The sequence below is a fragment of the Pogoniulus pusillus genome, chromosome 15, assembly GCF_015220805.1.
Source record: "Pogoniulus pusillus isolate bPogPus1 chromosome 15, bPogPus1.pri, whole genome shotgun sequence".
Classification (NCBI taxonomy): domain Eukaryota; kingdom Metazoa; phylum Chordata; class Aves; order Piciformes; family Lybiidae; genus Pogoniulus; species Pogoniulus pusillus.
Genome location: NC_087278.1, coordinates 15,558,487 through 15,582,845, shown reverse-complemented (window position 1 = coordinate 15,582,845; position 24,359 = coordinate 15,558,487). Strand labels below are relative to the sequence as shown.

The following is a 24,359-nucleotide window of genomic DNA, read 5'->3' as shown; positions in this document are numbered from 1 at the left end:
CTTCTCCGCCTGCCCTGCCTTGGCCCCCGGGCTCAGCGGGCAAGGCTATATCGGCGCCGCCCGTCCCTCACTGCTTGCGAAGAGGGAGGCGGAGGAGGCAGCCGGGGCTCCGCGGGGCAGAGCCGGAGGGCCCTGCCTGGCGGCGGTAAGGACCAGACTACAGCTCCCGCCGTGCCCGCGGGTCTCTCCCGCCGGAAGAGCCTCCTCCCTCGGACTTCCTGAGAGCCGTGCTTGTCGCCGGGCCCGGTATGTGGGGGCGGGTGATTTCGCTCCGCGACGAGGAGGCGTTAGTGTCCGTGGTGGGCTAGCGGTTGTGCCAGAGGTGCTGCATGCCCTTTTTCTGCTGTCTCGGCTCGGCTCACCTTCCTATGACACCCAGTCCGGCTGAGGACGTGGCTGCCTGCGCCGGCACACGGGTAGGGATTCGGTGAGAGGAAGATCGGTTTCATCCTCTGCCTCGGCGCTTCAGCGGAGCAGTCACCCCGACCGGCCAAGCCTTGCTGCGCAGCGGGCGTGGCAACGGGCGAAGCCGGCACTGCGGCCAGCCTCAGGTGAGCTGTGCCCGCCGGCAGGAGCGCGGCCTGCGTGCGGAGCTGGGCGGCTGGGCCATCTCCTCCCGTGGAGCTGCACTGCCGCGGTTACCTGTGAGTCTGTCGCCCCCGCAGCCGGCGCCACCGTGCTCGGTCGACTCGGCGGCTGGAGGAGTCTTGCTTCCTCCCAAACGGCTTCCAGCTGGGGCTCTCGGGGGACAGGCGGGCCGCCTGCGTGAGCCCCGTGTGGGCTGGGGCTGGTGCCTCTTTCATAGGTTCAGAGAGATGACATAAAGCAGCGTGGTGGGGGGGTTAAAAATGAAATGCTGGGTTAGAACTTTGGAAGCCCCAGGAGGGTTCATTATGGTCTTCCCTGCCAGCCAGGGTGGTATTAAGGAAGTTTATTTTAAACTTAAGGTGTCTTATTTCAGCTTTAAGTGAAGGGATAAAGGAGAACGCAGAAAGCTTAATAAAAGCTTATTCATAATATCAGTGTAGCTGAAGGTAAATAGTGCTAAAGAAGCAGACAAGGCAGTGTGGTGCCCTAAAGGCAGTGCTCTTGCTTTCTTAAAGGCTTGTGCTTCACTACCTCGATTTCTGTAGTTTATCTTGCCCCCGAGTTTTTTGCTTTCTCTTTATTAAGGTTTAATGTGTTAGTCTGAAAACAATTACAAGACTAATTTGTAAGGATAGACTTCCAGGGTCATGCGCCTCCTGCCTAGGGAGGGTGCTGGGTTTGAGTATAAAAAGGGCAGGATGAAGAACAAAAAAAAGAGGGTAAAAATTCTTTCATAGCTGACTCCGTAGTGCAAATAAGTGAAAAGTGTTGTGCTGTGCTAGAAGGTGTGCTAGAAAGCTAGCTGAGATTGAAGAGGTCTGAAGAAGAGATAATTTCAATAGGAAATTCTATTAAAAATGGGTGACTTTAAGGTCACAACTAGGCCTTAGCTATAAAAAGACTCAGTATCTTGGGCAAATAAGATTTCTGTTTGCTTCTGTTGACTTGAAGCAAGTAGTAAATCTTGTGCTTCAGGCAGTGAACTGATTACCCAAGGAGGGAACTTTTCCTCACACTGTTATGCAACTGGTAGTGTTTTGCTTTCCTTGGGAGAACTCAGTTACCTGCTGTCGCCTGATGAGAGCAGAGGGAGAAGTTGGGAAGGAGCTCTGGCCTGTAGAGAACGTGGTGTCCTGAGCAGTTTTACTGCTGCCTGAAAGGGAGTACCACCCTGTGATATTTGTGCAGGTGCTGACTTTTCATTCTTTGATGTTGACAAATGGTCTGGAACTTTTAATGCAGTTCTAAGACTCCTTGCAAAATGCCTCCTCCAGGTTTAACAGCTCCTACCCTAGGTGATTTCATTTTTTTCCCCTCTGCAAATCCAGGCAGCCTAGAAGTGTGTACCTGCATGAAGGTGCTGCTGGACCTGAGCAGATTGTCCTAGCTGGAGGAATGGGAGTGTGGCTCAGCTGCACCTGGGCTGCATAGATGCAATTGGTCTTTGACGTATAGATTAGTTGTGTTTGTCCTGGATGTGAATGGAGACATCCAGATGTAGGATAAACATGACTCCAGAACTGTAATAGCTGGGTCTCTTATTATTCAGAGGATTTTCATGCCATACTCTGTTTTGGAGGTCAGATGTGGCTTCAGTTTGATGTACTCAATAGTAGCTGGCACCTCTTTGTCAGTCAGGCACACATCATTGATAGAACAGGGAAATGCAAGTTCTTAATAGTGAAAGTTGGCTGCACAGGCTCAAGTGTTTGTGTAGCTGCTTTATGAGCTGCAGTAGGGAAATGTGTCTGAAAAGGTCTTTACCAAGAAGACAAAAGGCAAGCATGGAGAGAGAGATTCACCACCTCCCTGCGCAGACATGGCTTGCAGAAATGGGCCCCCAGCCATACCAGCAGAGCTGACGGAGTGGAGTAGTGCAGCATGAGCCAGCACTAAAACCATGTATCTGTCACAGCCTCTTCTCAGTGCTGATGATAATATCTGGTGTCTAGAGGCTGAGGCATGCCCTGCAGGTAGGGACAGAAAAGTATAACTTGCCCCATGCTGTACTAATCAGTTAGTGACAGCTGGAGCTATAATGTAGGGCTTGAAAATTAACAGACAGAGAGCCTAGCTGTTAGATTTCAGCACTGTGCTCACAGTTGCTTTCCTTTTTCCATCTGCCTTGGTCCTCTCTTAGGTATATTCTTTCTATAACCTCTTAAAGAAGCCATTAATTCCAAAATTTCTCCACCAGTAACCAAATCCTTCTCTTTTGACTTAATCACCTTTCTGCAGCGAGCCAGGTAGCAGTGAAGAGTTAGTTAATTTATGACCACCCCAAAGCACACTGTGTGTGTGAAAGGTGCTGAACGGTCTTTAACATGGGAACACTGCAAGTTGGTTAGTCCTGGGGGGACTCTTTCAGTGATGAGCACTGAAGAGGCATCTACTAGGAAGGAAATGAAAGAGAAATGGCTTGGAGGATTACCACAAGGTGAGTGGGCAAATAGGAGCAAAAAAGACATTTCTGGGCATAGAAGGTGTCAAAGTGTAGGCGATGAGATGGGTAACAATGTGAAACAAATTGGGAAAGAATGGCTTAGAGTTGTTCCTGCTGAATTCCAGCTGTTTGGGGAACACAGCTGTACTTCATACATGTGTTTTAATTCAAATGTGTTTGCTTTTTTTCCTCCCTCCTCAATTGTTTAAGTGAGAAGAAAAATGACCTAAGCACCATACAGCCCTTGTGGTCAAGGGCAGGAGCAGGAATAGGGCTGCTAGGAGGATGGCTTTGCCTGGAAACTTACGGAGGCAGCCTGCAAACAGAGGCCTTGTGTCCCATTGCACCCACCACCATATTACTGTGTTCCTGCTGACCTTCTTCAGGTAGGTTTGAATGTGTCTCTGCACAGAATTTTCACCTCACTGAATCTGGGGAGGTGAGGGCATGTCCAAAAAGGGAGAGCAAAGTTATGAAAATAGTCTTCAACTTTGTCCGTGAGCCCTGAAAACAAATATAAAAGCTAGTCATACCAAGTGGTCTGGGAGTCACGTGGTGGTGGAACCAAGTGTGCTGTGCCCCTGGGCAATCCAGCCACAAACTGGGTTTGCACCAGAGGTGAAGCTGACTCTGCTAAGCTGGCAGCAGTCTGTTGGAGAGGAGTGGATGTGGGAGGGTGTGCTCAGAAATTAGCTGAAATGTGGGAAGAGGCAAACCCTGATCTCAGAACTCTAGTGCCTGTTCTGCCTGATGGAACATACCATTGTTGCTTTTGGGTTCATCCTCTTTCCCAAAACTGCTTTTTTGCTGAGAGTGGACATGTCTCTAGACCAGAGAGGTCACTGCTTCAGATCTGAAGTCTTCTAGATTTGTTTGTTGAAAGCTTGTCTGTTGCACCAGGTACAACAGCTGGAGTACCATACTCTCTTTAGAAACTTTGCCTTGCTGATACCCCTTGATCTGCACAGCAATACTGCCACTGATAGCAAATCTCTCTTCAGGAGGGCACTTGTACCGGTGGTTTGCCAGATGAGTACATCTTCCCTTTATTGTTTGGTGTGTTTTTTACTGAGGTAGCTATTGTCACATGATCACCTCTTTCCTTTCCAGTCAAGACCAAATTTTACAACTCCCTACTGAAATCAGTGTGCCTACTGAGAGTGAGAACTTCCGGAGGTTCTCACTGCTGACTACTCTCTCCAAAACTCCAGTTCTCTGCTATGCTGCCTGCATTGTGAGTCCTACCCTTTCCCACCTGACCTTCTGTGAAGATATGACCAACTTGTGCCTGTTTGTTTTCTGGCAGTTACTCCCTGCTCCATGCTTCCAGAAAGACATTCAGCAATGTCAAAGTCAGCATTTCCAGCCAGTGGACTCCTTTCTGCCTGAACAGTACGACCCCAGAGCTCCAGCCATATGAGGTAATGACACAAGGGTTAGACCAGTGCAAAGAAAGATGAGTAGCTTCCAGTATGTGGAGCTTGTGGTGTGGAGGATGCCCCTTTAAGTGTTCATCAGAAAAACTACTCACGGTGTGTGCACAGGTACTGAGCTGTAGTTTTCTGGACCATCAAGTGATGGTGAAATCTTTCCTAGTGCTCCCCAAAGAGGAACTTCTCAAGAACTTTCAGTGAATGAAAAAGGGGGGCATAGAAGAGTCTCTGTATTAGGCAGCAGCATGGAGGTGGGGGAGGAGGAGGAAAGAGAGACCCTTCCTCTTCAGTGTCAGAGGCACTGCTCTGTGGCAGTGCCTCTGCTGTCATCCTGTTAACGGATAGCCAGAGTTAGGAGAGAGGAAAGCTATCTGAATGTGGCAGCTGCTTAACTGAGCTTAATACTGAAGAACAGCATTTTGTCTTGCATCTTAAATGTCTGATTTCTGAATATGCTGGACATGCAGTACACATTGTCTGTGAAATCCTAGCTACAGCAAATGTGGTGGGAGCTTTGGCAGTACTTGGGAATGCAAGGACTGCCTGCAACCTGTATTCCTTTTGGGGCCAGGCTTGTTCTTAGCAGTGGCTCGTTCTGATGTCTTTGAGAAGCAGAAGAAATCTTACGTTACCAGCTTGGTTGTAGACCTTGAGATCTATTAGACCAGGGAGTTCCAAGTCAGTTGCGTGGGTGTTGTCTGCATTAGAAATCATTGGCTATTTGGTGTTTGACCGAGGGATGATAAATGATGACTTTGTGATAAGTGGAAATAGTAAACAGGGCCTGTAAACGCGTTCAGGATTTTGTAGTGTGACAAAAAGGAGCAAGCATTATGGGGATGCTAAAATGAAGCACAAGGTGTTTATATTTAGGTCCTTAACTGACAGTCAAACTACTAGCATATTTTGGAAGCTGGTGGTTTGTTGGGTTTTAGTGGGTGTTATTTTTTTTCTTTTGGTTTGGTTTTTATAAATGATTTAGTGTTTGCTGGGTAGTGAGCTGTGTGGATCTGGTCAAGAAAAATGGTCCAGGTGGTCCTTCTGGTGTCAACTGAGGCTACATCAGTTAAGACTCAAGCATATTTTAAGAAACTGATAGAATAAGTCACTTACAGGCTGTTAGTTTTGAGCTTTGGTATATCCTTTTAACTAACGACTAATAGTTGTTTTTTGTACTTACAGCGTGGGGTTTTTTAAGTATAACAATATTGTGCAATTGTTTTGTGAGTAGGCCCTAGTATGAATTTATTAGGAGGACAACTTAGATCTATACTTTTCAGCCTTTAAAGATTTGTGAGTTTGTGTAGACTTTTTAATGAATTTTAAGTCTAGACAAAAGATTTGATTCTCTGATATTTTGAAGATTCTTAATAGCTTGTGGACCTCTGAAGGTCTCAAGTTAAAAGCTGAAAGCTATTAGTGTAAAGTAGGTATTGGTGGCTTCAACTGGCAAAAGGCATTTTCCAATGGGTTTGTTAGTTTTCTTGGAGACATGAGACTTAAACAGCAGCTATGAAAACAGGCTTCATCTTTTAACTAAGTGGATGTGTAATTAGTATTGTCTGTACAGGGTGTTCTCCTGAAGAAGTAGAATCAACCTCAAACTGATGATACTGGAGTTAGGTGCATCCATAGGTCAGGTTTGGATTGGGTTTATTTGTTCATTTTCTGATGGGAGCATGGTGGGGAGGGAAGAAAACTGTCTTTATTAACTTGATTTGTTCAAGTCAACCTCAAAGCTTGCTATATTCAGCTGATGTCAGTAATCTTAGTCTGGGGACAACTGAGTCTTTTTCCCTTTATTTCCATTTCTTTTTTTTTTATTGTACTGAAGGTAAAAGGAAACTCAGAGTAAGCTCAAACATTAAGATTAGTGACTGGAGTGCATTGTGAATAGTTTCTCTAACTAGTCTTTCTTCTGCTTGTTCCTTGAGTGTTCTTTCTTCTCTGTTTGTGCTCTGTCATTCTTATGTCTGCTACTACAAATACTTTAAGGGAATTATTCATTTAGTGAAGACAGCGAGAGAAGTGCAGAAGAGACACTGCGCATAAAACAGAATATGCCTTTATTGTATTATTCATTGAGATGCTCCTTAGTGTTTCTGTGCAAGAAGCTATGTAACAGTTGCATGCTTGTTACAAGTAGGCTTTGTTTTGCCAGTCATTTGTCTTGATCTAGGTGGAATGAGCATTTCTCACTTCTGGTATGCTAGCTTGCCCTTTAGAAGTAAAACAAAGTGGCAGTGGGCATTTTCTGCAGTAGAAAATGCCAGAATTGTTCTTGATTTGATCAAGTGTTGGAGGGGTGGGAAAGTACTGGGTTTGGATGCTGTTCTGCTTTAGAGTTAGGATTTCCATCAAGAGAAACTAGAATGAGCTGTGCCACTCACTATTAACATGTTCAAGTTTTCTTTCTGTAGCTCTGGAACAGCAGCCATTTATTTCCAAATGCAGAAGAAGCAACACTCTTTCTGGGGACACTGGACACTATCTTTTTATTTTCCTATGCTGTGGTGAGTAAAGCTAACCCCCAAGGCATTTAGCTTTAGTTAAATCCTATTGGGATGATTGCACCCACAGTTGAAGGAGATGAATGGTATCTTCTTAGACTTACCTAGCATTAATGTCATTAAAAACCTTTGTTCAGGAGTAAAGTTTCTGCCCCTGCCTGCCACCCATGTGGACGTGTTTGTTAACAAATGCAAGGGAAGTACTATCACTTCAGATTTTCTCATACCCGTGCCACAGGTGGTTAGGAGGCTTAGTTCTCTTCAAGAGTTCTCAGATGGTTTTTGTTTTGTTTTTAAATAAGAAATTTAATGAACAGCTATGAGCAGGATTTCTTTGGTGGCAGAAGTAGTGGTTAGGATCAAAGTGTTAAGTTTGTATAACAACGACGTTTGGATCACGTTGACCCTTCTACATCGTTTTAATTCTTGCAGATAACAGATGCAAATCTTGTGGCTTTGCTTAACGCCGTGTTTTGTTCCTAGGGCCTCTTTGTCAGTGGCACAGTAGGGGATCGCCTGAATTTGCGCTGGGTTCTGTCTTTTGGAATGTGTTCCTCTGCTCTGGTGGTAAGTTGGAACACACTAGTATGATTTGGAAACATCTGAAACTCTAGGTTTTGCCTTATGAGCATACAAGCTCTATTTCCGTGTGAGCCTGCCCATGAGCTGCAGCTGTTCCTCGGTGGCCTGAAAAGTCTGTATGTAAAACCTTGTCCTGGATGCACTTAGTGCATTGTCTAAAGCATGGAGCTATGCTGGATGACTCACCTCTTCCTGAAGTATTTATTTATGGATACTGTGTCAGAAGGAAATTCTTAAGTTTGAGGCACCATCTAGAGACTCGATGAACAGCTTTTGTATGAGGTTGGTGCCTTTGGACTTATTGAGGCTGTTTTATTATGGTAACTGTTGTTCCAGCCCATGAATGTTGTTGTCAAGCTGTTTGCTTCCAAACACAGTCTTTGCTCCCTTTATTTAAAGGACCTGTTAACAATAGTAAACATCCATTTACTTGTAATTGCTGGGAGGGCATGTGTCAAAAAAAAAATGTCCATTCAGGTCGAAGCCACAGTAGAAAAGTGTGAATCAGTTTTATCTCATTGTGGTTTTCTGCTTATTAAAGAAGGGTAAAATGTGTGGAGTGCTTTTGATTTACCCAGTGGCTACAAACCCCTCTATGGCCAATTGCATTCTGAAAACGTGTGACCACAAACGTGCATCAATCACAGTGTGCCACAAAGTGTGTTTATTTTGGCTAGTTTGGGTTAAGGCTCTTAGTAATTTGAGATTTGGCTGTAGTATTTATGTTAGCTTTTGCTAAGATAAATGATCGCAGAGGGTTTCGTGTGTGTGTGTGTGTGTGGAGAGCCTTTGTGGATTCAGATGTCAGTACAAAAGCAGATCAAGAGGCTACTATCTTTCTAGTTTGGTTGCTGGAAGTATTTTTCCCGTCTCCTCTCCTGCTGTAACGGTGCTGTTTGCGAAGATTAAAGTCTTTTGGAGTGGAAGTGCCATGACAATACATTTGTCGCTGGTGTTGTTTAGGCTCTGAAGTCCCTGCTGCAGTGGCTCAGCAGAGGGAGCTATTAGCTCCGAGCTGTTTCTTAAACAATACCGGGCTTGACTCTGGCCTGGCTCCAGCGGGGGACCTTCTCCCTGCAGTGTTACTTCTTTTAGGACCCCAGTCTTGTCTGCCTTTCAGCAGTAGCCACAGGGTTTCTCCTCTGTTTCTTATCTGGTGTTTTTTCCTCTTACTGTCTAGGTTTTTTTCTTTGGCACACTCACAGAATGGTTACATTTCTACAACAAGTGGTTCTACTGCTGTCTCTGGGTTGTGAATGGCTTGCTTCAGTCCACTGGTTGGCCCTGTGTGGTTGCTGTCATGGGCAATTGGTTTGGAAAAGCTGGGTAAGTTGAGTTTTTATCAGTGACTTGCTCACTTGACTTTCTGAGATTGACCAAAAAGTCTAAGACTGGGAAAGACAACTGTTAAGTCAGAATTAAAGTTATAGAGGGTGACATAGAGCATAACAGCTAAGGCTAGTTTGGGTTTTTTTTTCCCTCTCTGGAGTCACAACACAGCTTGGTGTGAATACAGTTGTGTTATTTAAGACACAGGTTCAAACTTCCAAAATTCCATTGTATGGAGTGACTGCACTGGGATTTTCACAATACTGGCAAACCTCTTTCTGTCTATTTACCAACAAAGAGACAGAAGGGAAACTGTCACTTTGGAGTATTGCAAATATTACAAGCTCTGGCTGGAGCTCACTGTTGTTGCCAGCTCACCTCTGCTGTAACACGAGTGTTTCAGGATAGAACCTTCCTTGCTTATCTGATACCCCCAGCTTGCTCTGTGGTTTAAAGGACCTCTGAGTCTCTCTGAGGTAAATTAAGAGAGTCTTGTAACTTCTTTTATAAGTTAAAGTTCACTCAAATGTTGTATCTTTCTCTTGTTCCTGATGTCACCACTCCCCTCATTGCCTTTTCTTTTATCCCTTCTGCAGGAGGGGTTTTGTGTTTGGACTCTGGAGTGCCTGTGCGTCTGTGGGAAATATCCTCGGGGCGTTCCTTGCCTCCTGTGTTCTCAAATACGGCTATGAGGTAGGTATTGCTGTCTGGCGTCTAGCTAGTGCTGCACATCTGATTAGGTTACAGGAGACCAGTTTCTTATCCTGTCTCAGAGATAACAGGCTCAAAGTGCCCCGTTTCATCTTCCTGAATTCTGTGGTAGCAAGCAGTAGGCAGAATAGAAAAGTATTCCTCTCCTAATACTTCCACGTTGGGAGAAGTGAGTCTGAGTCTTCTATGTAAACAGAACTGACATTATTGAAGAGCCTTAGTGTCATAGTATACCATCATCTGCTCTGGGTGGCCTGGAGTGCTCTTCATAGTCATCCATCACAGGTTCTCACTTCGCTGGAGTCGCTGCCGCTGCTTAGTAGTGAGGTTCCGCCAGGCACAGATGCATAGCTGTGGTAACTGGGAAGAGGCCAGGCACGTGCCACGTTGCTGTAGCACAGCAGACAGGCAGTGGAATATAGGGAACCTAAGTGCACCAGTGCATCTTGCAGCATGTGACCTGTGAGGACAGGGTAACGGAGCTGACCTTATCACTCTAGAGATGAGAAGGCTTAGGGTACCAAGTAGCAGCCTTCCAAAGCCTGTGAGAAGATTGCTGACAAATCAGAGGCAGGCTATTTCCTGGGCTACGTGTTGAGAAGGCTGAAAAGCAGTGGGCATTAAGTGAAGCAGGGACTATTCCAATTGGGTATTTGGAAAACTATTTCACTACGAAGTTGGTTAAGTGTTGGAATGAGGGGCCAGAGCCTGGAGGATCTGTCTTTGGAGGATTTCAAGACCTGATTGAACAAAGCCTTGAGCAACCTGGTCTGAATTTGGTGTTTGACCCTTTTCTGAGCAGTCCCTTCCATTATAGCCTGACCTGTGGTTGTGTTGGGTGAGCTTCTTCCTCACTGCTGTGATCTCAGTACACAAAACCAGCTGTTTCAATGTGGTCTTTCAGCCTAGATAGAACCAAGTCTGTTCAGGAGATGCAGAGATCCAAGTTTACAAGTTTTACAGAGTAGTCTGGGTTGTTGTAGCTGTGTTTACTCTGACAGAGTTGGAATGTAAAGAAACCCTCATTATTCAGGGCAGCCTATGTGACTGAAATAATCTTTTATTCATTTATCTTCAGTATGCTTTCTTGGTGACTGCCTCAGTACAGTTTGCTGGAGGAGTCATTGTGTTCTTTGGGCTCCTGACATCACCAAAGGAAGTGGGTAAGTAGGAGAGGGCTGTAGCATTTCAGTCCCTTCATGGAAAGGAGATCTGCAGCTTTCCAGGTAGTACTAAAAGTGCTATTCATTCTGCCAACATTTGTCCTCAGGGCTCTTATAAAACGGTTTGCACTTTAGTGTTTTCAGTAGAGCAAATGCTTTACTCACCAAGATCATGCTGAATGCCACTCAGCAGCCCAGAAAGCACAGTGGAGTTTCAAAGGTTTCTGTCTGCATACTCGCTGGTACACTTGGCCTCCATGCTCAAGGGAAATGGTACCTGGGATCCAGATCCAAGGATCAAAACCACCAAATAAGGGAGAAAAATGAACTAATTTGTTGTGTATCCAAACTAATGGCCAGACACTCAGAACAGACAAAGCCAATGCCAGGATTAGACAGAATGCTTTCAGGAGTGATAGAAGACAAAGGGTAGAAACTGATGACCCAGCAGAACACCATCTAGACAAGTTCGTAAGCCAAAGGAGAGTAGAGGTATGGGAGAACAAGGGAATTGCTAGAAGAATTACTCACTTAAAAGAAGTGAGCATACCTTCAGAGTGGGCAGAGGATGAGCAAGTTCAGTGGTCCGTTTTTCCTTTCCCTCGTAAAATGTAGGCCTCCCAGAACTTGGAGCAGATGAAGATGACAGGGTGGAGGAAGATGCCAATAGACCATTAATGGGTGATGATGATGCAGATGATGATGACCGGAATTACTCAATTCAAGCAACTGACACGGATGACCAGCCCAAGGCCATTGGCTTTTTCCAGGCTTGTTGCCTTCCAGGAGTAGTGCCGGTGAGGACACATGTTCTTGACTGTTGTTAAATGTATGCTGTTAAACATAAAGCTGACTTTTTGTGTTGTCAGCATTGGTTCACATGATTGTTAATATATGGACCATGTGTTGTAGTTGTTGGCATCTGATTTATGCTGTTAAAACCTTGGGACTGGCACCATTGTCCCTGTGCACATGCATTATAGTACTGTCTGGGTAAGTGATTGCTTGTTGCTCTTCCCTGCTTCCTTTAGTGCCTGCAATGAGCCAACCAGGGGCAGCAGAAATACTGCCCTTTCTGAATGTAGAAGGGAGGCCCTGAGCAAAGGTGGCTGTAGGATGCTTTCCTGATAAGGTAGCCATACTGCCCTAAGGAATAGGGTTCTTTCTGTTAGCTGAGCATCACACAGAACTCTGTGACACTGATATTAGGGTTTGTCTTTTTTCAGTTGCCTTAAAGCAGAAAGCTGGTCTGAAAAGCCTTAGCCAGCATGTTGCAAAGTAGGAGGTTTTTACAAGCACCTGGAAACGAGGTCTGGTGTTGCAGTTTCTACATATCCTCATCCTATCCCCTGTATGAGAACTTCTGCATTAGCAGTATTGTCCAATTCATGGATTAGGTTCCACTGAAAAAATAACCTTAAAGAACAACACTGACTTTGTGTGGCCTCTGAATACTAGAACCAGTAAAAGAAATGGGGTAGTGTGGCTGACTCAGTAATACTGTGAACTGTCTGGATTTGATCATGAAGCTGAATTATTGAATGGACAGTAGTGTCAGATGCCTGTAATGAGTAAAGCTGTGGTTATTGTGATGAAGGCAACACTACATCTATAAGGGATGGGTGGATTGTTGATGTTTAGAATGCTGGACATCACAATTCTGCTGTAAAGACCTTGGTTGATGGATGACAGAACAACACATACCCAAGTTGTTGGCTAAATATCATGTAAATTATAGCTCAGTTTTGGTGGTGCTGGGGATGGGCTGATGCACAAAGAACCTTTAGGCAAAATTTCCTAGTGGTGGAAGCTGCCTCAGTTGATGTATGGCTTTTTTACAGTGGCTAGAACGTCAGGAGGTACTGCACCACTGATGTTGCTTAGAATTTTGAAGACCTATTCCATGTTCTGTGCATTAACCCAGCAACATGAAAACCTTCAAGTCTTATGTCAGATCAGTACCCGTCCAAACCAGGATGCTGTCAAATCAGTGAGAGATGAAATACCAAGAGAACCTCTAAAGCCTTGTCAAGATTCTGCAGTTTTTGACATATTTTTCTTGTAGTTCTTCTCTTCTGCTGCTGAGTGATATAGTGAAGGAGTTTTAGGACAGACAGCTTTCCCCTGAGCCTCTAGAAATTCAGTGTTTAATCACTCAATCTGGTAGACAGTTTCTAAGCGTGTTGTAATAAATATTGCTTTGTACCGTGCACCTCTCGCAGCCAGAGGCAGGAGAACTCTACCAAACTTCCCCATGTCTTAAGTGGATAATAGAGCTTGTCCTGTAAGAGTGAAAAAGCATTAACAATACATCTGAAAAGGATGTATCTGTTGAAACAATAAAAATTCAGAATAAGGTAAATTCAGAAATAAAAATTGGGTGATGTGCTGTTTGAAATTCAGACACAAATGTGTGCATGCCCACAGTCTCAAAAGCTGTGATGCTAGCAGGTTCTCTTCTCTGCCTTCATCTTTGTTTAGCTCTTCAAATATGGATTCCTTGAACTGCTGCATCAGCATTTATCAGAAGGGCTTACTGAAGTAACGTGCCTTGTCTCTCTGCATGCTAGGCCAGCAATCCTAGGAAACAAATCTTTGCCACACACATGAAGGCTCTAAAGAAGTCCTTATGGTAGCAAAGGAGAGCTCGAGGCCAGCAGCCAAAAGCAGGAGCTTTCTCAGCTGTTGGGTTTGGAAGCATGTACTTAGCTTTGGCCAAACCTTTCATCTTGCGTCCAGGAATACTTGCCGGGGGGTTATGAGCAAAACTTTCTCTTCTAGTGGTGTAAGCAGATGAGCCTTCTGAGCAGTGAAAGACAGCACAGAGGAAGTACTTCACAAAACTTTTCTCAGCATGATGCACAGATGGCTAAATCTCAAACTCGTTTCATGTCACATGGTTGGCTCCCCTCTCTTCAAAAGGTGCATTACATTTCCTTCACTTTCTGAAGCCTGGTGTCATTTCCTGTCAAGGTTACAGTGAAAGTGTTTTAACCCATTGCATTCAATGAACAGAAAATTACCTTCCAGACAATGCTTTTTTTTCATTCCTGGGTTCCCCTTGATGTTCAGCACTAAGCTTTCATAATGCTGCCTTCTTATGTGAAATGCAAAAACACTTCCCCTCAAAAGCCTTAGCCTGATACAGACCTTTATGGGAAGAAGCAGAAACACTGTTTGCATTTCTCAAGTGCTAACTGCTTGCTGACCTTCTTTGTTCCTAGTACTCTTTAGCCTATGCCTGCTTGAAAATGGTGAATTACTCATTCTTCTTCTGGCTGCCATTCTACCTCAGCAACAACTTTGGATGGAAAGAAGCAGAAGCTGACCAGCTCTCCATCTGGTATGATGTGGGAGGAATCATAGGTGAGTGAGCAAGCGAGTGACATCTTCCTGCAGTTGCCCTGCTAGCATTTCAAAATGCAGCAGTGGGCACAGCTCAGAGCAGGCATGTTCAACAGGATCTGGCTGTTTACTGAATATGTGAAAAGCCCAATTATGTTTGTGGCTGCTTGGCTCTTGCTGTTTTTTTTCTGAAACACAGAGTATGTGAAGCCTCTAAAGAGTTTACATATTATTTAAGGACACTATCATATTCCTGGACTTTACCTCTGCAGGCACTTTACTCACTAAGACTCCTTGAAAAGTGCCCTGTATAAAAATGATGTCCTTGTGACTTGCTGCTTTATTTTTGCCAGGTACCCTTGAGGGATAGTTTAGATCTTACTGGCTTCTGAACTGTTCCTTCTGTCCTGTATTTTTAAGAACAGACTCAGCACTGATCTCAGCAGAGCAGGCACAACTGTGTTGTATTCAGAAATAAAATGTAATTGCACTTGTTTCTGCTGGCTGCAAAATCTGACCCCATTCCTTCAGAATAAAGAACATATTGTATATGTGTTTACAATTCCTCTCTCCTGTGCTTGGTTTCTTGCTTTATTACCTTGTCCAGTTAGCTTTCCTAGAAAAGACATCCTTGTTTTGGTCTGTTCAGGGTCAGGTGTTTTTGCCTTTGTGGCCTTTTCTGTGTTAGGCTTTCTCAACACTGTATTTTCTACCAGCAGAGCAGTTTTTACAGAGGTAACAGTGATGCATAGGGCGATTCTTTTTGTCAACTATTGTCATTTGTTGTAGTTAGTTGCACCTACCCTAAGTAGGTGAGAGAGCAGGGAGTGTGAGGCCCGTGTGTGCAAGTCCTTTCCCAGTGGGAAGGAGCTGCCTTTTCCTGCACTTATTGTTAAAGAACGGAGCCGTGATGTGCTTACACCCAGACTTGTGATGATCCTGGAGCTGCAGTGGTCCTGTAGGGGAAGGAAAAGGAAAGCAGGAGCATCGGCTAGTTGATTGGTAGTAATAAAGTCCTGGGCAAAGCAGTAGGAGTGGTTTTCCCTGCTTTCTGTGAGCTGCTGAAGTTTGCTGTCGTCTCTGTTTCTAGGGCAGTAAGGGCAGGAGATTTTTAGAAAGAACATGTGATGATGAGAAGGCAGGAGGATGCTGCACTCGGTGGAGTAAATTCTGTTCAAGTCTTAGTTTCCTCAGCCTGACTATGATTGATTTTTTTTTCCTTTTTTTTGTTTTTGCAGGTGGGACTATCCAAGGCTTGATTTCTGATGTGCTGCAGAAGAGAGCCCCAGTGCTAGCAATTAGCCTGTTGTTTGCGGTAGGCTCTCTCTTTGGATACAGCCGTGAGTATGCTTTTGCTGTGCTCTGGTAAGAGGTTCTTTTGGTGGTGCTTAGAGTACCAGAGCACAGCCTGCTCTAATTTTATCTTCTGGTCTTGAAACTGGTTCTGGATTGGGATGATGCTTTATTGGTCTATTTTGTCTTGAAGTGTAGCACTGCACAGAAAGAAGTCTATTCTCTGGTTAATCAGGTGGAAAATAATTAGCTGAGTGGTTGGTTTTCTTTGCATTGGTGAGTTATGGTAGTGATCGTCCACAGTGTCAGTGAGATTTTTGGTATTGTCATTCTATCAACATCACAACTGGCAGTGCAGGAAATCTTAGGGGCATATAGCAAGAGGAATATGGAGATCTGTGCTGGAGAATATCTATATATATATGACAAAGAGACAGAAGCTCTTAAGCTTCATTACTTACACTTCTGTAAGTGGCAAAATGGAAGAGTTTCTGCCTCTTGTGTAACAGATACACTTCTCAGTATTTGCCAATTGAGAGGAATCTGTCAGGAAAATTGAGTAGGTGACAGACAGATCCCATTTCTGTGAAACGTCTATGAAGCCTTTCTAAAGGTCTTCAGATATGGTGTCCTATGGTACCAGAATACTTTACTCACTGGGATGTCATTTCACTTCTGTGCTTCGTCTGAAGCAAGGTGGCCATACAGACTGGCTGTTGTAGAGCACTTTGAGATCTGTGAACAGAAATAGCTGTCAGAGCTGGGCACAAAGAGCAGTGTGCTTTTCTGAGCATGCTGGCTCATTCAGGCTGTCTCAAAATAAGGCCATTACAGCATAGTATTTAACACATGTACCCAGTCTGGTGGAATTTAGTGGAGTTTTGTAGGCTCTTGTACTATCTCATTACTTTCAAAAGACAAAATTATTTCTGATGAGGTTCAAAGTTTGTTGTAGATAGCAGAGCAGCCAGAGGTCTAGATGTCTTATGCTTAACTCTGTCCAGACAGATACAGAAGGCTCAGACAATACAAAGTTACTGCAGTTTGATAACTAAATTTCCATCAGCCAAACCAGGAAACCTTTTCATGCTCATATTGTGGTGTACATAAGAGTAGTAATAGCCTGAGAATATGTAATGAGGGCTACAACTTGCCATATGTGTGGTAACTTGACTGTATGCAGGCCCTAAGTTGAAGCAGTGAGTAAAGTGATGCCTGGAATTGAGGTGTGGGGGAAAACAGCAATTGAAAAGCACTGAGAGATTGTAGTGGAAACCTATATGCACATACACTATATGATGCTGCTCCTGGAAAGACAAGCAGAACCAGTAGAGACCCAAACACGGCTGTGTAAGGAGGAGTGAGGATCTAGGGGTTTGCATTATTCTGTTGTGCAGCATTGTTTAGACTGTTGCTGGATTACTGCCTCCAGATCTAATCTCTGTACTTCAAAAAAGAGTTTGGAAAATTCAGAATGAGTGGAAGGGCGATTCAAGTGCTGAATGCTTTATAGGAGAAGAGATTGAGTTGAGTCTAACTTGCCCAGGGAGACAGAGGGAGGATTCTCTTACCCACCTTGAAAGTACATTTGAATAGTAAACACAAGCTCTATCATAGACAGAAGTGTAACAAAGGCTGGAATCTAGAGACAGATGGATTTGATATTGAAATAGGGCACAAAATGTTAATGGCAAAGGTGACTTCAGCAATGTGAAGTGCTGTAGTGAGACTTCTGGGTCTCTAATCTCTAAGTAACACTAACCTCTGCAGAGTCTGCAGCCAGAAGCTATTGTTACTGTATAGCTAATTGAACAGGCAGTTCAAACTTTCTTTACATACTTTTTTTCTGATCCTAAGTAAGTTGCTTTCTGAAGTTCATTTGTTTTATTTACATGCATCTGGCCTTTCTCCTGCAGGTTCTCCAAACAGCAAACCAATCAATGCTGTGATCATGGCCATTACAGGTACTTTATCAAATGTCACTTCTAGGCTAGTAGCTGTATATAGATACACACTGTAGAAAATTCAGTAACATCATCCTCGGGAGATGATACTGCACTTGTGTGCTTCCATCTCTGCTGGTTTACATTAAGAATAAAAGCAGGGGACCAATTTTCTGTTACTTTGGGAGTATAGCCATAGGGAAACTGCCTTACAGAGGGAGATACAGACTGGGCAGAATAATGACTTGCAACTAAAGGGGTCCGCCATAGCTCCATGTGGTGAAGATGAATTTATGCCAAAATACCCATCAGTGGTCTGGTATCTGAGGAAGTATATATATATAGCAAAATCATGAGTTGCAGCTCAAATTTGAGGGTGTTTTCCTGTCAGAACCCCAATGGCTTGTATACTGAGAGGTCACAAGCTCTGTGTGCCACCAGGCCTACAATGCAGTATTATGGAATTAAGATTAGCTTGCATGAATAGAGCCTTTCTTCCCAAACACTCCTACTCAAGGACTCTGTCCCGTTAAAATTTCCCCCCTCCCCTCTTTCCACTTTGGAGTCCCTGGAGACTGATGCAGCAGCATGGGGGTGTACTACTCCAAAGCAAAAAGTCTGAGTCTGTTTCATCTTGAGGGTTTGTATGTGCATGCTGTTCAAAAGTAGCTTTCTGTGTTCAATTTAGTGTGTCCTGACTCTTCTTGAGGTGTGCTACAGCTACTTGCCTTGTTTTTGCTGTTGGATGAAAATGTGCTTGCTGGCAATTTCTGTGTGCGTACTCCGGGTACACAAGCTGTGCCATGGCCACAGGCTTCAGCCATGAGGAGATTCTTCTACCTACAGTTAGTCTGTGATCGTTGTCCTTAAACTTAGTCCTTTCCCTGAGCTTTGCATGGTAGAAAAACACATGTTTGGAGGATGTTGTACTGAGAATCTATCTTTGGTTTACGCTAAGGCAGTTTTCTTGGCCCTTCCAGGGTTTTTCATCGGAGGGCCTTCTAACATGATCAGTTCTGCAATTTCTGCTGACCTGGGGCGCCAGGATCTGGTGAAAGGCAGCAGTGAGGCTTTGGCAACAGTCACGGGAATTGTGGATGGAACAGGCAGTATTGGTGCTGCAGTGGGCCAGGTAAGCCTGCCAAAACAGGTCTTGGAGAAGAATGCAAAGAGAGTGTTGTGGTCAGAGATAGTAGCTCATTCCTCAGTGAACAGTTGCTTTAAGACAGATCTAAGGGAGCATGTGTGTTTTAAGCTCCAGTGGAAGTCATTGCATTAAGAAGTAAGTATTCATACTGCTAATGCCATGGCATATTCATAATTGAAATGAACTTTGGACTTTCGTATCTCAAACTCCAAAAACCAGGTAAAGGTCAGCTTCACAAAGAGTGAAAATAAAATATTTGGCGCTTATTTGGCATTTTTTTTTTGTTTGTTCAAAGATAATAGCAAAACCTTTGCTTTCAGAACCAAGAAAAGTTAGAATACCTGTTATGAGCATTTATGAAGTAACTTTAAATTTGCTCTTACTTGTGGCCCCCTTTTTTACCTGTAGATGTTTTTTACACCTTGTAAATCCAGCACCACTTGCTTTGATAAGTCCTTACAGTATGCTGCCAGAGGTCTGAAAACTAGACTGTTGCAGAAAAGGAAGCTGACAGTGTGCCCACTAGGGACATTCTTTCTTCTCACATACAAACGTTAACTATGTGGAAGAACACAGTGGTGCTTTGGGAAGCAGAAGATTTAGTAGAAAGATCAGAGCCAGTTCTATGCCAAGCATCCTCTAGTGCTGATAAAATACCGAGGATGCAGGCAAAGCATATGAGCTTTTTTTCTGGAAAGGGACTTGGGTTTGTAGTTGCCATTGATAGCTTGATAAATGCAGTCTTTGAGTCTGTATTTCATAGCAAAGATGCTGCTTAGCTCCCTTAGACACGGAAAAGTACAAGTGTTTTGTGGGCGTCTTCAAGTGCACTGTTAGACTCTGTGGTGTTCTTGCATTGTCTGCAGTGTTTCCGTCTTCCCACACGCACCCCTGAGACTGACATCATCATCAGAACTGGGTCTTTGGTTCTGAAAAGTTCCACCTGCCTCCCACCCTAACGTTGCATCTACTCCAGCAGAGGCAACTGCAGTATCGTTCTGGGGGTGCGTGAGCAGCAGCAAATGCACGAGGGAGATGTTAGAAATTCAGATCCCGTTTTGTGCTAACGTACCCAGCAGTGAAGAAGGGAGGCCCTTGTACAGCGTCTGAATATAAATCTGCTCACAGGGAATAACATCTTGTTTTGCACCCTGTTGAGCTAGGATGGGGTTCAGAACCGACTGTAGTCTCAAGTGTCTTGCCTACGATGAAGGGTTAAGCAGTTAGTGGTTGCACGGCTCTTGAAAATGCATCCTGTGTAATTTATAAACCATTCTGGAGCTTTTAGTTCTTCTGAGAGTGCTCACATCCACTTACGCCTCAGTGTGCTGTGCAAAAACCTTGTATTCAGCAGAGTCAATTTGTCACCCTTTGAAGCTGTATTTTGGTTCTGCCTTTATGCTGCTGTCAGTTACTCTAAAGCTTCAGGGTGGTATCTGCTTAGCTGAGACTCTGGCTTTTACACAAAGACTGCTGTCCTGAGTCATCTCTTCTGACAGGAAAAAGATCAGCTGGAAGGTTTTGCAGTCAGCTCTGTGTAGAGTGTTAACAGCCCACATATTCTAGAAAATGAGAACCATGCTTACCTTCCCAGTTTTAATATGTCTTTTTCTCCCTTTCTTTTTAGTATCTAGTGTCTTTGATCCAGGAGAACCTGAAATGGATGTGGGTTTTCTATTTCTTTATTCTAATGGTAAGAAATCTCCTTTTAAAAATTTGTTGTCAAAGTTCAGTTTGCAATAGATTTGTTTGGTTGTTTTTTCCTGAGAACCTGAAAACTGTGACTGGGCCATGCAGTCTATTTCTGCAGCAGCTGTGAATGCTGGTGCCATTTTCAAAGTGGCCTATGGTGTGCCTCAGGGTGTCTAAATCAAGTGGGATGGTTTGGGATCTTTAAAGGTATTGGCCAACAGGAACTGAGAGTGTGGCAGAGGCACAAAAATACCTGCCTTAAAATAAACATATGCATTTTTTGGACTAACTGACTAACTTCCAAGGAAGGACTTTTTCCTCCTTCATTTCAATGATGCATGCTTCCTAGTGTTTTCAGAGAGCTGAAGTTAAGCTGCCTGCTTATTAGCCTTTTAAGATTAGTGGAAGGAGTGATGATGATCTTGAAAGTAAAATGAAAATGTTTTTTCTCTGGTCTCTCACTCAGGGAGAAGAACATTCAGGCCCTGTTCTTGTCAGCATTGCTGCAGTAGCAAATGCTGTACAATTCACTCATTCTTACCTGTTGGAAGTGCCAGGAATTGTCACCACATCTGTGGTGACAAGGGAAAAGGGGGACAGAGTGGCTGGAGACCAGCCAGGAAGAAAGGGACCTGGGGATACTGGTAGATAGTAAGCTGAAGATGAGCCAGCAGTGTGCCCAGGTGGCCAAGAGAGCCAATGGCATCCTGGCCTGTGTCAGGAACACTGTGGCCAGTAGGGTGAGGGAGGTTATTCTTCCCCTGTACTCAGCACTGGTCAGGCCACACCTTGAGTACTGTGACCAGTTCTGGGCACCTCAATTCAAGAGAGATGATGAGGTGCTGGAACATGTCCAGAGAAGGGCAACAAAGCTGGTGAGGGGCCTGGAACACAAACCCTATGAGGAGAGGCTGAGGGAGCTGGGGGTGTTTAGCCTGGAGAAGAGGAGGCTCAGGGGTGACCTCACTGTTGTCTACAACTACCTGAAGGGAGGTTGTAGCCAGGTGGGGGTTGGTCTCTTCTCCCAGGCAACCAGCAACAGAAGAAGGAGACACAGTCTCAAGTTGTGCTGGGGGAGGTCTAGGCTGGATGTTAGGAGGAAGTTCTTCACAGAGAGAGTGATTGGCATTGGAATGGGCTGCCCAGGGAGGTGGTTGAGTGGCTGTCCCTGGAGGTGTTGAAGCAAAGCCTGGATGAGGCATTTAGTGCCATGGTCCGGTTGATTGGCCAGGGCTGGGTGCTAGGTTGGGCTGGCTGAGCTTGGAGGTCTCTTCCAACCTGGTTGATTCTATGATACTTTGGTAAGCAGTAGAGGTGGCCTGGAGAAGGCTGTTGTGGCAATGAAGAGAAGATCATATCAGCTGAAAGTGTATGAGCTTTCTTGCAAGCTCAGTCCTTCCATCTACTGTGCCATTTTGCTTCTCTTAGCCCCTGTCTTTCTGGGGAGCATGGGATGGCTACAGCTGTGGTTGCTCTCTGCTAATTGTCCTGCATTTGCTTCCTTTCACAGACGAGTTCCACAGTCCTGTTCATTTCACCATTAATAGTGAAGGAGATCAAACTGCTGCTGCATGAGCGGCGCCTGCGAGTGCTGGCAGAGTGACTTCTGCTTGCTTCTGGGAGGACTGTTGTGCAGGCTTTTCAGCTGGGGCACTCTGGGAGACTTGTTTCTTACATCCTCCAGGTTTGGACTAATTCAAAATGGGTCTGCAAAACTTGATTGACCTGCCTTTGTAACGCTGAATAGTGAAGTACCAAATACCCATCCTGAGACCACTTGCATCATGGAGCTGCTGACCTAAGCTAGACAATCCATGGGACTGGTAGGTTTTCCTGGCCTTCTGGACTCTTCCATGTCAGTAGTCACACTAGGATCTCATTGCTATACTCCTATTTGGCCTCATTTGGTTGGTCTCGTTGCTGTACTCCTATTTATTTCTGGATGTCCTGACCAAAGGTCAATTGTTTGTAACTGACAGTGGAGAGGCTGTCTTGCAGTGAATTTTGTGCTCTGATGTGCAGGTGAAATCGTACAACCCATTTCATGAGTAGTCTGAATTTATGATCACTTCATGTTTAAGAAAGGGCAAAACCAATTATTTGGAGTTGGCACTGTCCAGTCATTTAAAAAATGCTGTTACTAAGTTTCTGCACAGACAGCCCTCTGTATCCCTAGCTACTGACTGTCACAGATTCCAGCAGATCCACATGGTGAAGTTACCTCTGTATTTGTTTTTAACATTTTTATTAATGATATTACTAATCTCTGGGAAATGAGATTTCCGTTTTTAACTATTTAAACAGACAAATAGTGTGCAATACTTTTACTGTGATCTCTAAGTATAAGCCTTAATAGGTCCTTCATGTCTAAAGGATTTTTGAATGGCTTTAGGGATCAGTAATGGGACACAAATACTTCCACTACTGCTTTCTTCTTTGAATCTGATCAATAGTGACCAAAATAGGACTGTCAGGTGACTCTCTGAAGGAAGCTGGTGTCACTGATTTCATACTCATTGGGCAATTGCTCATCTCCAGCAAAGGAGAAACAAAATGGAATTAAAAGTATTTAAAGGGACCTGGCTGCTCTTGGCCTGCTCCTGGAATAGCATCAGTGAGCAAGTGCTGTTGTCTTCCCCCATGCTCCTCTGCCTGTGGCTGCATCAGGCACCTCAGATTCAAGAGTTTTAAATCTTCAGTTGTACCTTGGAAAGAAAGGTAAAGCATCACTAAGCACATATGACTGCAGCTGGTCTGGTGATATCCGAGTGTTTTGCAGTAGTGTGCCGAGCAGGGTGACCAGCTGACACTTCTGTTTGATGTTAATGGGATCGCAGAGTGACTTCTCAACAAAGAGTTTCCTGCTGATGCCTTCAGATGTTTCATTGTAATGGGTATGTGCTAACCAGCAGAACTTCTGATCCAACACTCAAACCAGTCAGCGATGCCTAGATAGGGCTGTGGGGCAGGAGTAGTCTTGGAGCTGAAAATTTGAAACTTTTTAAATGGGGAAAGTTGCCTTTTTAAAATGTAGAGTGCTTTTGATTTTATTTTTGAACTTGATGAATGTCAGTCTCTAATCATGTGTGGAGTGTAATGAGTGGAACACGAGCAGTGCCTTACGGTTTTGCTGTATCGAACGGTTGCTTGGTGATGGCTGCTTCTGCAGTTACAGCTCTGTGCACAGCTTTGCTTTACTGTGAAACTCAGTTGCTCTGTTTTTGTACTTTTTGAGTCTCTTTCTTGGTGGAGGCAATTTTTACTTTTTTTTTTTTTTGCTAACACAAAAAAAAAAATACAGTGCTTGGGAAAATAATGCCATTAAGTTGATGAGGGACTTGGATCCTGTTCTTGTCTCTTTTCATTCCCATTCCAATTTTTGCCTATATAATTAGAGCAGGAGACTGTGAATCTATCATCCTGTTCTCAGAATTATGCCCTGGGGTTAGTGTTCACATCCCAAGCTACTCATTACCCCCCCTGTACAAATAGAATCAAAACTCCCTGAAATTCAGTTCTAAAATTGATGGCAGCACTGTTTGCTCCAGCCACCGTGTCTGAGAATCTGGGGTTTCAAATTCCAGCCTGGATGAGCTTTTCGGCTGGCTGTCTGGGCGATAGATAAGCTTCTGATGAAAGGTGGGGTGGGAAAGGGATGTCGCTGAGGTCGAGGGTGGGGGGAGGAGAGGCAAGGCCCCTGTAACAAATGGTTTCTTGTAAACAGTTCTGTCCCCTCTTGAGAAGTGTCAGATGTGTTGCAAGTGCTGCTCAGTAGCACGCCTGTAAGTGTGCAGCGGTGCTTGAGGCCACCCTCAATTAGCAAGACGTGCTGATGACTTCAGGATAGCTTTGTTGTTGTCCTGGGGTTTTGGTTCTGTGTATTTCCTCACGGTGCTCGCATAGAGAAGAGTTTTCAGTCTGATCATGTCCGAACTGATCTCACATGAATAAACTTACTTTGACTCGACCTGGGCTTCTGTGTGCTTTATTCCACTCTTCCTGGTGTGGTTCTGCAGAGAGTGCTTCTCTTCCCCCTTCTTACTGCCATTGCTCTCACAGCTGCTTTTCATTCAGCTGCTGTGAAGACCTGAACCTTGACTAATGCTGAAACCAAACCTTTATCCCAATCTAAAAGGGTGGGCCAAGTCCTGCGTGCTGAAGTTTGACACTCCTCCTGATT

At 44.4% G+C, this 24,359-nt stretch overlaps 1 protein-coding gene across 3 annotated transcripts; it reads left to right on the top strand.

Moving 5' to 3' along the window:
* Positions 1-6: 6 nt before the first annotated feature.
* On the top strand, positions 7-24,146 carry SLC37A3 (solute carrier family 37 member 3). 3 transcript variants are annotated; one of them, XM_064155493.1, is made up of 15 exons: positions 7-246; positions 3,242-3,417; positions 4,338-4,452; positions 6,885-6,977; positions 7,458-7,541; positions 8,737-8,882; positions 9,482-9,578; positions 10,675-10,759; positions 11,375-11,556; positions 13,984-14,125; positions 15,343-15,444; positions 17,314-17,361; positions 18,321-18,472; positions 20,115-20,180; positions 21,690-24,146. In XM_064155493.1, exons 2-15 carry the CDS (start codon positions 3,317-3,319, stop codon positions 21,780-21,782), a joined length of 1,506 nt encoding a protein of 501 aa, XP_064011563.1. In that variant the 5' UTR covers positions 7-246; positions 3,242-3,316; the 3' UTR covers positions 21,783-24,146. The 3 variants fall into 3 exon arrangements, with proteins under 3 accessions (XP_064011563.1, XP_064011561.1, XP_064011562.1); XM_064155491.1 differs by lacking the exon at positions 7-246 and adding an exon at positions 466-551; XM_064155492.1 differs by lacking the exon at positions 7-246 and adding an exon at positions 545-644.
* The last annotated feature ends 213 nt before the right edge of the window (positions 24,147-24,359 follow it).

Excerpts from the sequence above, each read along its gene's own strand:
- SLC37A3 (XM_064155493.1), top strand. The coding sequence starts at position 3,317 with ATGGCTTTGCCTGGAAACTTACGGAGGCAGCCTGCAAACAGAGGCCTT. Across the intron at positions 8,883-9,481 it reads AATTGGTTTGGAAAAGCTGG|GAGGGGTTTTGTGTTTGGAC; the intron begins GTAAGTTGAGTT and ends TCCCTTCTGCAG. Across the intron at positions 9,579-10,674 it reads TTCTCAAATACGGCTATGAG|TATGCTTTCTTGGTGACTGC; the intron begins GTAGGTATTGCT and ends ATTTATCTTCAG.